At 35.8% G+C, this 15,947-nt stretch overlaps 1 protein-coding gene across 3 annotated transcripts; it reads left to right on the top strand.

The window, feature by feature from the left end:
• Nucleotides 1-2,081: 2,081 nt before the first annotated feature.
• On the top strand, nt 2,082-14,376 carry slc19a1 (solute carrier family 19 member 1). Of its 3 annotated transcripts, none has more exons than XM_026261962.1 (7): nt 2,082-2,237; nt 3,438-3,502; nt 3,724-4,027; nt 6,161-6,944; nt 12,312-12,504; nt 12,813-12,954; nt 13,110-14,376. In XM_026261962.1, exons 2-7 carry the CDS (start codon nt 3,480-3,482, stop codon nt 13,308-13,310), a joined length of 1,647 nt encoding a protein of 548 aa, XP_026117747.1. In that variant the 5' UTR covers nt 2,082-2,237; nt 3,438-3,479; the 3' UTR covers nt 13,311-14,376. The 3 variants fall into 3 exon arrangements, with proteins under 3 accessions (XP_026117747.1, XP_026117745.1, XP_026117748.1); XM_026261960.1 differs by lacking the exon at nt 2,082-2,237 and adding an exon at nt 2,639-2,834; XM_026261963.1 differs by lacking the exon at nt 2,082-2,237 and adding an exon at nt 2,841-2,995.
• The last annotated feature ends 1,571 nt before the right edge of the window (nt 14,377-15,947 follow it).

The raw sequence follows: 15,947 nt of genomic DNA, 5'->3' as shown, positions 1-15,947 counted from the left end.
CACTCTAATAGAAGTGTCACTGGCTCGTGGCCTCGCCGAAAGATATTTGTAGAGCTGCGAGATGGGCAATCCTCAACATGTTCGCTAGATTCTTTAGCCTTCGTGTGGAGCTAGTATCCTCCTGTATTCTCACTTCAAATGGGTAGAAGCACTGAGAGGCCCCGGATTAGTGTCGGCTTGCTAAACCACTCCAGAAAATCTCTATGGTAGACCCTGTCAAGCTCCTCCATCTCCTCCCCGACATCAAAGAATAGAACATTGCAAAAACTGTAATTTTTGCAGACTGCCTTCAATATAATCTGTTTTTAGACTAACAACAAAGTTTTGAGTTCAGAAACTTACAGGATGTTTTTATAGCAGAATGACCTGTTACATAGCAAAAGATCAAGGGAATTTTGGTTTCTCAGTTCATGACCCCTTTATTTAATTATTGGTTGCAAGATGTGAGGAAAATGTAGAAATAATTGCCTACCCTAGATATAATGTCAAGTACAAAGGGTGCTATATTCACAATCTATCGTAATGCTGGGGTAAGTTAAACATGAGGTTGGACGGGTTGTAACAATTATAGAAAACAGACGACAGGTCATATTTTGTACACATTTATTTTGTTTTCATTTTATTTTGAAAATTTAATTTTAGACACTTTAATACAAACACTTATTCTAAGGCAGATAACTTGGAAAAACAAATATGTAAAACATGGGCTTACAATTAAAACAACAAAGTAGATAGTGTGTGTGTGTGTGCGCGCGCATGTAAGTCAAATACACTCATAATTGTGTCAGTTGTGAGCTTTTATACAGTCTGCTCTTGTCATGATATGACCCTTTTAGGGTACTATTTAAAGTCATTCATTAAACAATATAAGGTTTGAAACTTTTCAGGACCAGTATAGTGGTACTAAATGTAATGAATGCATGACAGGTCAGCATAGTCTTTATCACAATACCCACCATGTATTGCCCCCAGCAAGGAGAACAGCCTCTATTCAGTCATCGACAGGGCCTGGTACACATTATTTCAGTGATCTGATGGGCCCAGAGAGGCGTGAAGGACAGAGAAGGATCCTATAGGCAAACTAAATACAGAGTACAGGCCACTCTCTAAAGTGGTGTTACAGAATAGTCTATATTGACTACCGGTATATTGTAATTAACAAAACAGATTTATTTCACTAATGAAAATATACCTCAACCAGATGAGTATTGACTTTTGTAGAAATGTAGTTATACAGTCATGACATTTCATAACCGTTGTTTTAAAAGAACAGATACTGTAGCGAGGACAGTGAGCCTGATGCCCATGAAAGTGAGGAAAGGTGGAAATTCTCTAGTTTGGTAAAATACCAGGTTTCGGACCAAGGTTGATGCTTAAATTAATAAAATAAAATTGTACCTATTTATTTCAACCCTATAAATCCCACAGTATAATATTTTATATAAATATTAAATATTAAATTTATATTTATATTTAAATTAGATTTAAATTTAATAAATCAACATAATCAAAACTTTCCTGAAAAAGTGAACATGCCTTCTGTCATCTGACTGATAATTTTTTATTTTTAGCAAATAAAAAGCCTTTTAGTATAACTCTAATGCCTTTTTGTGGTAAAAAAAAAAAAAAAAAAAAAAAATAATTCCCCTGTATTCTCAGAGAAAGAAAACGCAACAGCTTGAGTCCGTCTTTCACAAAAGCTTTTGCACTCCTGACCTGGACCATAATACATGAGGACAGTAGAAAACACATGACATGCTGCAGATGGTAAATGTGATAAATAGTTTCCTTGATGTGTTTTATATTTTAGTTTTGAAGTGACGTCAGCCACTAGCTTTCTGAAATACTTAATAAGACTTAGGAACTGGGAAAGTAAATAGTTTGTTGTTAATGCAAGTACAAAGCAGGGGTTTAAAATGTACAGGACAATTGTTGTCACCTGAATGAAGTAGGTTCCACCGAGTGGTGCTTCACATTCCTACAATGAAAATTGAGCCTCCGTCCCAAGGTTTGACCATGTTTAAGAAGATCCCCTAGAGGTGCTCAGATATATTTATTTTTCGCAACCTGGAGTGCCCTCTGTTGGTAAGACATCCTAACTCATCCAGCTCTACTTCTCTTACAACTCCGCGTAACAACAAGGACTACAAATGACAAGGACTACAAATGACAAGGACTACTAGACCTTCTTACCATGCTTGGAGCGCTCTCCTTGGCATCATTGCCCATTACACAAGGTACAGAATGATCACATTTTGTAACATTCTGAATAAGTTACGTATTTTTTTGTTGCAAGCCTTGAGCGATGGGTTTTTATCTCCAGTGCTTATAATAGACCCGCTGGAATGCATGTGTTACGTTGTGGCTTTAAAAACAAACAAACAAAAACAGCAGCTTCATGTTTTGATGTAGGCCTATTAGCAATAGAATTCATGTTGTAGATTCTCAAAACACACATGGCAAATTATTCTTTCGGATTGGCTTATACAATTTAACACCATGATCGAAAAGCTCTGTTTGTCAAAAAATAAAGATATTTTATAGAGAGTTAAAACTCCCCAATGAACATCGGCTCAGTTCATTCAGTTAACTCGAGGCTGTGATTCGTTCTGAACAAATCATTTAGACCGGTTTTGTGAAATGTTCCATGGTTATATGTGTTCATTAAAGAGATTCTTTTAAAGAACGATTCGTTCTTCAACTTCAGATAAACATCCGGTGCGCATGCGCAGACCATGTGTCATTGAGCGCGCGTAATGTCTGTGCGCGTAACTGCAGGCGAGTGTGTGTCTCGTGGATTTTAGACTGGAGAACTGCTTTCAGTGACATATCAGGTACGTCTGGCTATTCCATTACATACCGATGGGCTTAAGTCTGTCGCGTTGTTGTCGCTTAAGTGACTTACACTATCACTATATTATTTTAAGTAGCATTATTAGCTCACCGTCAGCCTCAACATAAAAAAGGATTACACTTGACTACAGGAAAGCAACAGGCAAGTTTAACGCGACACACAACTCGATCCGTTCTTGAATACGGGTGGTATTATGTGCAAACAACATTAAGAGACCGCGAGACATTGTTATGCATGTACAAGCAGACGTAGTCATGAGATTTGTGTAAGAGCTGACATTGCACATTTGATTTGTGGATAAATGTGAGTTCACTGAGTCTGTTACAGAACATTTACAGTAAGTATGCATTAGATACAAGAGCACATGTTTGCAACCTCCTTTGACTGACACGTGGCTATAAGTGTTCTGATAGATATGTCAGTTTAATATGTTGTTAAAAGTCTATTTCTTATTTATTATAGGACCCAAGAACAAGAAAATAACAGATTAAGTGTAAATAATATTTGTATATATGTATAACTATGCTCATTAGAGTACATATTTGCCATATAACAATTGGATTTGCTTTGTGCTTCTTTACAGAATCACAATGTGCAGTCCATTTACAGTACTTTGTAATCATTGATGGTGTTGGAAGTTGGACAAAGGTGAATGCTTACACACAAAATATGTCAGCTTGTAGCTGTTTAACACATTGCTGTATCATTCTGAATAATTCCTCTCAGCCTCCGGTAATAGTTAACACAACACATGCCTTAGGATTTACTTGCAGTCGCTTGATTGTTACTGGACTGTGATCACTGCTAAGCCTTCAGCTATTAAATTTGAGGATCAACTTACTTTTTGTATTTTATACATCATTAAATAGTTTAGCTTTACAGCATCATTATTGCTGTAACATGGTGGAAGTGATTACATGCAATGAATGCACTGAGGATGTTAAGGAGGACACAAGGACTGATGGCAATGGACACACTTTGGAAAATGTGACTCCAGAGCCGGTCATCCATGAATCCACGGAAGATCCGGAAACCCAAACGCAGCAGACCAGTACCTGGATATGGTCCGTGGTTTATCTTTGTTTCTATGGCTTCATGGTGCAGCTGAAGCCTGGAGAGCCGTTTATCACACCATACCTGCTCAGTACAGAGAAGAACTTCACTAGAGAACAGGTGTGGTGCTATTCTACTTTTATTCTAATCTTTTTCTAAGTTTGTCGGAGAAAAGAAAAAAAAACACTTGAAATATAATTAAATCTTGAATTTTGATCAATTATACTTCAAAGTTTAATTTTTTATTTAATTTTGTATTTATTTTGTGAACATATGTATTTATTTATTTTCCCAGTATCTAGTAGACACGTGACTCTGTGTGAGTTTTCAAACTCTGACAAAGCTACTGGGGTCTGGCAAGCCATGTGAATGTGGTCAGAGTTCACATTCCTCCAAAGTGGGTCATATCTGCTTTGAGGAGGCACTGAAACAATTATGCTGATTTATTAACTATACGATTACATTTGTGAACACTCATGAATTTGTACTCAGTGTATTGATCTTATCAGGCTCTAACTGGGTGTTTTTAAAAAAAGGTTAGTACTAAAACCATAAAATTAGTCGACCTCATACAGAGAATATCTGTATAGGAATTTTCCACTGTTAAATACTGAAAAATGGATTACAGTAGGTCCATGTTTTGACTTGTTTTTTGCCCAGTGTTGTCTCATGGATTACAACACTTCTGTTTAGCCCATGTTATCTTTCACGTTACATATTTGTATGAAATATTAGTAAATAAAAGGACACCTAAAAAGTTGTTACATTCATGTGTCATACGTGTGTCTGATCTGATTAGTAAAAACCAGGACACATTTTTTCAGTCTTCCTGCTTTGGTAACTATTGTGTATTGATCATTTGTCTGGGTTTTTTTTTTTTTTCAGGCAATATTCATGATGCATTGAAATTTGCATCAGACATCTTTTGATATATTAACAGTCGGTACCCATGTCAGTTAAATTTATAACTTGCAGTATTGGAGTCAGTTACAATTAAACTAGAAGTACAAAGGCCACTGTTACATTTATGCTGTGTAATTGTAATAGTTGAATGTGGTAAAATAATCGTAAATTAACCTCTGTAATGTGAATTATTGTTTTATGTTGCCGTAATAATGTTATCCATTACAAAACCCATCATCAGATTATGAACGATGGGCTGTAACTGTGATGAAGTATATTGCCAAAAGTATTCGAACACTCTCTTCTAATTAACAGGTTTGATTACTTTAGTAATTTCCATGAATATAAGTCTTAATATTAAATATTTCTATAAAGATATTCTAGGGAATTGTGTGCTTTTAATTTTATAGAAACAATTTGGATGGGACCCTTTTCTATTCTTATATGAATAGCCAAAAACTCATCACCAAACACCAATGACTTGTAAATACACTATATGGAAAAAAAGTTTTTCGACACCCCCTTCTTTAGAACAGAAAAAAAGCTACTTCCAAAACTATGGCAACAAAGATGGAAACATAATTCATGTATTAACATTTTATTTCCATCTCTGTTGCAACAGTTTGTAAGTGAATAAAATGACTGTACTCATATGTACAGGTCATTGATGTTTGTTGGTGAGTTTTTGGCTCCAGATCTGTATTTAAAATCACAAGACTTGGCTTTCTGCTGACCAGTCAAGTTCTTCCACATTGACTGAATAAATAATTTCTTTTTGAGCCTTTCTTTATACACAATGGCATTGTCATGTTAGAATAGAAAAGGGTCCTATCCAAACTGTTGCAATAAAATCAGAAGCACACAATTCCCTAGAATATCACTATGTTTAAACATTAAGATTTGTACTAATGGAAATTACTAAAAAGTAACCAGAACTGGTGTCCCAATACTTTTGGCAATATAGTGTATGAGGAAAATACTTATTTCAGTCACCCCAAAGATTCACTTTTGGTATGGACTAAAACTGTAGTTCAAAATCAACCTCTTTTCTACAATTATATGAAGTATAATCTGGGATACCATTTGTTCTCTATGTGCACTACCCTCATTTCAGATAGCATACAGAAGGGCTGGGTCATTATAAACAAAATCCTGGATTAACGTTTTTTCACAATGTTCATGCTTTACCCGTGGTTAACAATTAAAATATTCATAATCTGACATTTCACACTGTACATTCCTGGTGGTGGAGGTAAGTGTAAGTCTGTTATTGCTATTACGTTTATAGCACGTTACAGTTATCTTGCTTTGTCTACCCCATGTAATAATGGCTTTCTGTGGTTTTTACAGGTTACCAATGAAATAAATCCAGTCCTCACATATTCTTATATGGCTGTGCTGGTGCCTGTCTTTCTGCTGACAGATTACCTACGATACAAACCTGTGCTGATCCTGCAGAGCTTGAGTCATGTTTCCATTTGGCTTGTCCTGCTTTTGGGAACCTCATTGCTGGAGATGCAGTTTATGGAGTTCTTTTATGGCATCACCATGGCTGCCCGTGTGGCGTACTCTTCGTATATTTTCTCGCTAATACCAGCTACTGTTTACCAGCGTGTAGCCAGCTATTCCCGCTCATCTGTGCTCATGGGAGTCTTCACAAGCTCTGTGCTTGGTCAGATATGTGTGTCACTAGGAGGTATATCATACAGGACGTTAAGTGCAGTCTCTCTGGGATTTGTCACTTTTGGGTTACTCTTGTCCTTCTGGCTGCCATGGCCCAAACGTAGCTTGTTTTTCAACCAAGTACGCCTGGAAGAGCAAAGAAAGGAGGAAGCAGCTCAATCAGAATTGGCCAGAATGAAGCTTGAGGAGAATGATGGCAGTGTGGCAGCACAAAGAAGTAACCACAAATCCCTATCCTTGGCAAATTCAGCATTTGTTCAGATGCTGAAGGAGTTAAAACATGTTGTGAAAGTTCCCAGTTTAAGGCTTTGGAGCTTGTGGTGGGTGTTCAATTCCACTGGTTACTATTTAGTTCTATTTTATGTGCACATCCTCTGGAATAAAGTCTACCCGGCCACAGAGAACAAACATGTTTACAACGGAGCAGTTGAAGCTGCCTCTACCTTATTAGGTAAGATGGATTTTAGTGTGTTTTAGTTACCATATTTTCTTTTTAAAAGTAAAAAAAAAAAAATACTGATAATCTTAACAACAGAATCAAACTTTAAGTAGCATTCACTCTGATTTCTTAAGCAAATAAATGAACAGGTTGTTAGCAGAAAAACATACAAGAGGCATGTTTTCTTGCTCACCAAATATTCATTAATTACAGAGTAGATGTCACTTAAAAACTAACTGGTCATTAATATAGATATGAAGATTTAGATAACTTGTCATTATCCAAACACTGTTTTATATGAATAGCAGTAAATGGTAGAAAGATTTAAAGTCAGCATAAAATAAAAAAAATCACCCTGTTGATTATCTTGTAAATTTTCAGCCAGCCATGTATTGCTACAATGGCTACGTTTACGTGCAGACTTTTTGGTTCAATTGGACTGAATTAATTACGATTGATGAATCTGATTGTAGTGTTTACATGAACACTAAATAAAGTGATCAGGTAAATGTGCGTGTTTATATGTCAAGCTTCAAATCTGAATATTTTTTTTTTCCTGACATGCACACTGCTCAAATAGTGAAAGTGAAAAGTGAATGTGACATATAGATAATATCGAGTTTCTCACTTTTTGCACATAATAACCACTCTCTTTATTTGTTTTTAACAACAGAATTAATATTTACCCGTCTATGGATAAATATGAATATAAATCTACTGCTGTGTTATGCTGCTCATATTTATCACGCAACCCCCGTTATAAACCCCCCCCCCCCCACCTTGCCCAAAACAGGTTGTCCTGCTCCACTTAACAGTTGCAGAGTCAAAGGAGAGTTTTATAATGACAGGACGTGCATTAATACAACACTTTATTCACAAGGAATAGCTGCTGGTTCCATGGGTCATAGGTCATTAAAGGGGGGGTGAAATGCTCGTTTTCACTCAATATCCTGTTTATCTTGAGTACCTATAGAGTAGTACTGCATCCTTCATAACTCCAAAAAGTCTTTAGTTTTATTATATTCATAAGAAAAAGATAGTCTGTACCGATTTTTCCCGGAAAAACACGACCGGCTGGAGGCGTGACGTGTGGGCGGAGCTAAAGAGTCACGAGCGCCAGTAGGCTTTTGCGTTGAGAGCGTTTGGAAGCTGTGACACCGTGAGGACAAAACCAACCAAAACAAACCATGGCTAACAGTCAGATTCAGCGTATATTTATGATCCAGAATCAGATCAGGAGGCTGAAATTTAACAAGAGCAGCATCAGCAACAAAGTCTCTATGTGGTATGTACTGAAACTGTATATATTTGCTTAGCGGTTTTGCCAAAGGACTAAGTTCCACTTTGTCGTCTTTTTTTTATTTTTTTTATTTTTTTTTTAGCTGTACATGTGGAAAGTGCAGTTTGATGACAACATCGCATGTTGTTTACTTGATGTGCTTACGCGCCGATATCTAAGTTAACAACACAGAGATATTTGAAGCAGTTTTACTCGTGCAGTTTGATGACAACATTGCATGTTGTTTACTTGATGTGCTTACACGCCGATAGCTAAGTTAACAACACCGAGATATTTGAAGCAGTTTTACTCACCGCATGCGGTTCCAACACCCGATCGTGACCCTTTTTCGTTGGGACTGCATTATCCTTAAGAAATAAACGATGTGCAAATCCGGCGTCAAACTGGGCCTTGTTTGTAAAACAAGCTTCTTCGAAATGCAGGGGAACAAACATAAACACTTGCACAACTCAGTTGATGCTCTGTAAAAATAAACTCCATCCACTGGTCCCTTAATGCTGTTTCTCTTTTGGTAATCTGTGCAGGGTTGTCTTGCCCTGGCAACCAAAAACACGCTCCTTTTGTGACATTTCGCGACGCTCTCGCTCTGATCAGTGAATGTGTCTGCTCTGCTATACGGGAGCGCGCGCTCTTCCGGCAGACGTGCCCTCAGGACCCATATAAGGAAATTCCGCTCCATCTAACTTCAAACAGAGCCATACTCGAAAAAAACTTTCCGAAACTTGTGACAAACCGGAAGGAGTATTTTTGGAACAGAAATACTCCTTCAAACGTACAACTTAATTTTTGAAACTTTGTCCATGTTTAGCATGGGAATCCAACTCTTTAACAGTGTAAAAAACTCAGTATGCATGAAATAGCATTTCACCCCCCCCCCCCCCTTTAAGTTATTTCAGCATCATTGCACATGCACAGTTTTTTCAGTTTTGTGGTTCAATCCAATTAAGTGTTTACATGCACGCTCAATCGTATTAGAAGAGGAATAAACCACCCCCTTCAATCCGATCAAAATTTATTTCAGATAGAGCTCAGTTGGATCGATTAAGGTGTTTATTAACGTTTTTCAATCCGATTGAGCCATCAATCCGATTACAAACAGATTATTTGTGTGCATGTAAACGTAGCCATTGTCAGTAGCAAATTGAAATGACATTGATGAACTATTTTTCATGTTACCTGCTCTCAGATATCTCAGTTTATCAGATTTCAGCAAAAGTCCACATGGATGAAGTAAAGTGTCATTTTGTTTTATCCAGCGGATGTTTGACAGCTCAAGGGTTATGTAAATGCTATGTATAAAATTGTTGGACAGTCCAGCCAAGTACAATTATGGTTGTTGAAGTTTTTGGCATGTTGAAATTTTGGTTGTTGAGGGTTGGCATCATATGAGGTCTTCTGAGAGGTTGGCATCATCTCTTCTCAGGTGTTGGGTCATCTCAGGTCTTTGTAAGGTCTTGATCCAGACAGAAGCTTGTTTAATTCCTAGTTACAACGGGGCATCCCCTGGCAGTAACAGAGAAGGTAATAGAGGAAAAATTATCATAGCTGCTGTTCCAACTAAGCAAAAAATGATGTTCCACCCAAGCAAAAGAAGGAAAAGGTTATGAGATAAATTGTGAAAGATTGGCTAAAGAGATTCTATGATTTAGAACAACTTAAGTTGTCCTTTTCCTCTTTAGTCCGGATGACATGGCGTACCAGTTTTCCAAATAGAATTTCAAATTTTGTTTGGTCTGGCCACAGAACAGTTTTCCACTTTGCCACAGTCCATTTTAAATGAGCCTTGGCCCAGAGAATATGCCTGCACTTCTTGATCGTGTTTAGATATGGCTTTTTTTTTTTTTACCTATAGAGTTTTAGCCGGCAACGGCAAATGTCACGGTGGATTGTGTTCACCGACAATGTTTTTTGGAAGTATTTCTGAGCCCATGTTGTGATTTCCATTACAGTAGCATTCCTGTATGTGATGCAGTGCTGTCTAAGGGCCCGAAGATCATGGGCATCCAGTATGGTTTTCCGACCTTGACTCTTACACACAGAGATTGTTCCAGATTCTCTGAATCTTTGGATGATATTATGCAGTGTAGATTATAATAACTTCAAACTCTTTGCAATTTTTCACCCGAGAAACTCCTTTCTGATATTGCTGCACTATTTTTTGCCGCAGCATTGGGGGAATTGGTGATCCTCTGCCCATCTTGACTTCTGAGACACTGCCACTCTGAGAGGCTCTTTTTTTTATACCCAATCATGTTGCCAATTGACTTAATAAGTTGCAAATTGGTCCTACAGCTGTTCCTTGTATGTATATTTAACTTTTCCGCCCTCTTATTGCTACCTGTCCCAACTTTTTTGGAGTGTGTACAGTAGCTCTCATGAAATCCGAAATGAGCCAATATTTGGCATGACGTTTCAAAAGGTCTCACTTTACACATTTGATATGTTATCTATATTCTATTGTGAATAAAATATAAGTTTATGAGATTTGTAAATCATTTCATTCCTTTTTTACTCATAATTTGAGTGTCCCAACTTTTTGGAATCGGGCTTTTATATATATATAAATTGCGCAATTGAGCAGATGCAACTTTTTCTAAAATTTTAGACTTAAACGGAAGATTGAAATGGGTATGTAATTTGATTCAATAGGATCTAGTTGTGGTTTCTTAATAAGAGGCTTAATAACTGCCTGAGAAATGGTTCTTCTGCTACATATAACAACTCTTTCAGTAATTTAGTGGGTACTGGGTACAGGATCTAATAAACATGTTTTTGCTTTAGATGCACCGATAAGTTTTAGATCTTCTTGTCCTATAGTTATAAAGCACTGCAGATTTTCTTTGTGTGCGATGAATAAAGCTAAATTATAAGAGGCTGTCGATTATACAATTGTTATAGTATTCTTTCTTGAGAGAATGGGTATTGCTGTTGAACCATGGTTCAGTATGTTTTACTCTAACCTTTTTTAATGTATTAGGGAAGATAGTGCCCCTTTTTGACAGAAAGGTTTTGCTTGACATTTCGTCTAGTCCATGTGTATTTATGAGTACCGAGAGCTGTTGAGAAAAATCAGGCAGTTTATTTGTGTATCTATCTATAGTGGTTGGGACAATAGTTCTACCCGGATGATAATGCGGAGCCATATAGTTAATATCACTAATATGGAGCATGCCAGATACAAGGTAGTGGTCCGTAACAATTTCACTTTGAGGTACTATATCTAAATCATTAAGATAATTAATTGAATTTGGGATGTTCCTTAGTTGTCAGTTATAATCATCAAAATTAAAAGAAATAAACATTTGAAATATATCAGTCTGTGTGTAATGAATGACTATAATATACAAGTTACACTTTTTGATTGGAATTAGTGAAATCAACTTTTTGATGATATTCTAATTATATGACCAGCACCTGTACAGTATTAGTTTTTGTTGTTGTTGCGATTTCAATCTCTGTCTTGCTCTCTCACTTAACAGTATAAGTTTATTAGTTATCGGTCGAAAGCATGAACATTAATTTCCATATTTTAACTGGCCAGAATTCAAATTTTGCTATCAGTGTTCTCAATGGCTTTGACAGGTCACTGTGACCTACAGTTGTTGTTGTTGTTGTTTTTTTTTGTTTTTTTTTTTTTTAATAGGATCTTGAAGTTTGATCTCCACATGAATCAAAATAAGGTTTACATCATACAAGATGGTTTATTTGGTGAGAACAAGCAAAGTTCATGTTCTTCAACCTTTGAGCTTTGGCATGACTCATGCTTGAAAAACACAAAACAAAATACTGTATAAATCAGTATTGCTTATTCCTTATTGGAGTTTCTTCCAAGTAAAACAAAGACCTTTTTTCGTTGATTCAGGTGCGCTTAATCAGAGTTTGAGCTAAACACAAGAGGAAAGTGGCTTTTCAGAAATAGGAATGAAGATCACTAGTGTACATGACACAAAAGTAGAAAATGTTTGCAAAAGTTTTTCGGACTGTTTGCTTTGCACTTGTTATGAACAGATTTTGACTTGTGTTTGTTAATCAGCTTTGCATGAGTATTACATGACAGTCACACTTTATGTGCTCCATAGGTGCAGTCACATCATTTGCAGCAGGCTATGTGAAAATTCGATGGAATCTTTGGTCGGAACTGGTGATTGGATTGATCACTGGAGTACAGGCTGGTCTACTGCTTCTCATGGGTATCACAGATAACATCTGGGTTTGCTATGTGGCATATGCCCTGTTCAGAGGCTTCTACCAGTTCCTGGTGCCAATCGCTATGTGAGTTATAAACCTATTTATTTATTTTATTATTATTTAAAATATTTTTAAATGTCTTATGTTTTAATGTCTTACAAACATTGCATTCAGTGTTTCAAAGTCACTGTTTTAAAAGCAGATGTGTATGCACCTGTGAAAACATTAGCTTATTTCATGGAGAGCAAGAACTTTGCTTTGAAGTTCAAGTTCATTGTAGTTTGCCCCATGAGGAGCTTTTGATGGAACTAAAACTAAATAACACAAAGAAAAATAAATGCTTCAGTTCTCTGCATTTTGTTCCTAAACTCATTTTGTGTTTTTCTTCTCAGCTTCCAGATTGCCTCCTCTCTCACTAAAGAACTGTGTGCTTTAGTGTTTGGAGTAAACACTTTTCTTGGAACAGTCCTGAAAACGATCATCACTGTCATTGTGGCAGATAAGAGGGGATTGGCTTTGAATGTTCACTCTCAGGTGTGTAAATTTCTAGATTGACTTCAGTTAATATTTACACAGAAAAACAGGACCAGTTATGGATACCACCAACTTGTTAATAGAAGAAGAAAGTACAGTAATTTTACAATGCAGAAAGATTTTGGCCTGATTCTGTTTCTGTCTTTCTCTTGCAGTTTTTTGTTTATTTCTTTTACTTCACTCTGCTGACTGTGGTTTATCTGAGCTGTAGTGCTTTTATAATCACACGTCATTACCGCAATCAAAGAGCACAGGAGGACACTACGGAAGTAGCTATAGCCACTGAACTTACTCCCATGACAACGGCTGCTAGTGAAGGCACAACGGAACAAAATGGAGCCAGCATTAAGACATGAGATTCAAAGGAATTGTGCCTACATGTGGCGTTTCTCCATCTTTTAAACTGTTACTTCAAAATCAGAATATTGTATTATTTTTAGTATGAATACCCTTTTTGTTATTTTATGTTTGACATATTTTTAGGAATAGCTTTTGTTTTTAATTACTTATCAAATTCTAATTACATTTTGTGGAAAGTAAATATAAAAGTTGAGGTTGTCATTAGGATGGAATGCCAGTGGAAAATGTAGTCTTGGATCGAGATTTTATCAGATCCTTGATTTTACTGTTTTATCATTTCATATGGTTGTTTTTGTTAGGGTGAACAAGGAATGTAAAATGATTTTTGCAAGGAATGTTTGGAAGCCAAACATGGCAAGTTTGGCTTTCTAGCCTCTGATGGGATTACTTTTGGTTTCAGTGTACCATGATGGCAGAAGTATTATTTGCAGCGAATAATTGAAATTTAAATAATTACTATTGTATAGCTTTTAGTTCCAGTTCTCTTAATTGATTGGCCAAGCAGTTATCAAGAAATGCTGATATTTGTAATATGTCCTTAAAGCTGATTACTGATTATTAGCTATAGGTTTGGATGATTTATTTTATTTTTTCTCCTAGAGTGGGGACCTTTTTTTGTTAGGGTTTTCTTTGTATCCTGGATAGCTCAGTGTGGGTTTCGACTCACCAGTAAGCAGGAGTAGGAAATGGAAAACAGTGTTGATGCTAACGCGGCGTGATAACGGAATGTTATGAACCCGGGATGTGAAATTGATTCATCAACACTTTAATCTGTGCATTGCTTGATTACACAAAGTTCGCCGTTGTCGAAGGAACAAAATATGTGAATGACCATGTTTTGATGGAAATGTAAGTTACTCAGTGTTAACTTTATAGAAAGTTTATAAAGGAAATATCACACAAAGATAATAAGATTGTTCACAGAACACTTGCTTAGTTCTACTGTATTTTAAAATGATTACTACTGTTTTTTTATTTTTATTTTATAGTGTAATTACATTAGGAATTACAGACCATGTCTAATTACAAATGGATTGTTACCAATAAAGTAATTGGTATCCTTTATATGTGTACTTTGTATTTTTTTTTTTTTTTTTTGTAAAATTCCAATTTTTTCAAACCAGCATTACAGGAACATATGCCTTAATATCCTACAGCACCCAGTGAGCAAGACAGAGCAAAAGTGGCAAAGAAAAAATGTACAGACTTAACAAAAAAGACTAAATATAATCTTGATTTATGGGGCCTATAATAGAAGTCCTGTTCATGTAATAAAAGTAATTTAATGTTAAGGATAAGAAAGAATAATGGGTTGCACTTTATTTTACAGTACGTGTACTAACATGTACTTATAGTGTACTTACAGTGTATTTATCTAAGAAAGTTCTGATAAAACAAGGTAACCGCATGGGGTAGGGTTAGGGGTAGGTTCAGGGTTAATACCTAGTTATTACATAGTTATTGAAATTACTATAATAAGTACATAGTATGTACACGAGGAACAGGACTGTAAAATAAAGTGCTACCAAATAATGTTTAAATTACAAGGATAATGATTAGCTTTTAGTTTGCGTTCTGATGTCTTGTTCTATCTCTTGACATAGGAGTGATTCAGGTAGATGTAAATGAAATCCTGCCAGTGAAGCTGGTTTATCTTTCAGTGATAAAATGTATTCCAAGGTGGAAACAAAGCAAATTATAATGTGTATAAGTGATGGTTATTTTTTGATAGTTACAGAAGTAGAATTCCAATTTTTAATATGTACATTTATGTTTAAAAAAATATAAAACAAAATTTAGTAATTAAAGCAATTTCCCTCCTGAATTTACCTTTAGTCATTTTTTTAAATGCTCAAGTATTTCATTGAATGTTCTCTGCTATGACAAAAATGTGTTTGTTTTAAGGCTTATGATGTAAAAACCTAAGTATATCAGTTTGTTTTGAAATAAATGGCTGTCACACAGCAGTTAATACATAAAAAGTCAAAATGTAATTCTAAAATACATGTAAACTAACATAAACAGTATAGGTAATTGTTGGATTGGTTGGTTATTTTTGCAGACCTGTCTACACTGCATACCAGTTTTTTTTTCTATCACATTGGTTGAAAGATAAATTAGGTGTATACTAGACTGACATGAGGAATCTAGCCATAAATTAAGAGTTTGAGCACCAAAAATTGTCAGTGTAGCCATGATAAAATTATTTTCTTGACTTAGCCTGTTTATTTAGACTGCTGCAAGCTCTACTTTAAATAACACTTTATTTACTCCTACAAGCGTGCTGGTAGAAAGTCCAGCAGCACTGGGAGGTGTCACTATTTATATCACTTTGTGTTATGCTCGTCTGTGTTTGCAGATGGAAACATGACTCCAGGTTACGAGTGAGGCTATGAGTGAGTTATTAAATTGTACCCTCAAAAAACAAATTCTTTCTGAAATAAAACCTTACAAAACACTACCATTCAAACATTTGGGGTAAGATGAGTATCAAGCAATTGACTTTTTATTTCTGAAATATATATTATAGAATTTTTAGAAGTACTGCAACCAGTGATGAGTAAACAATAGAGGTTGTATTTGTTTATTAATGTAAGTGCCATTAAAAAACAGTAAATAAAAAAAAGTAATAA

Source organism: Carassius auratus, chromosome 6 (genome assembly GCF_003368295.1).
Source record: "Carassius auratus strain Wakin chromosome 6, ASM336829v1, whole genome shotgun sequence".
Taxonomy (NCBI): Eukaryota; Metazoa; Chordata; class Actinopteri; order Cypriniformes; family Cyprinidae; genus Carassius; species Carassius auratus.
Note: the sequence above shows the minus strand (reverse complement) of the source record. Positions and strands in the feature narration are given on the sequence as shown.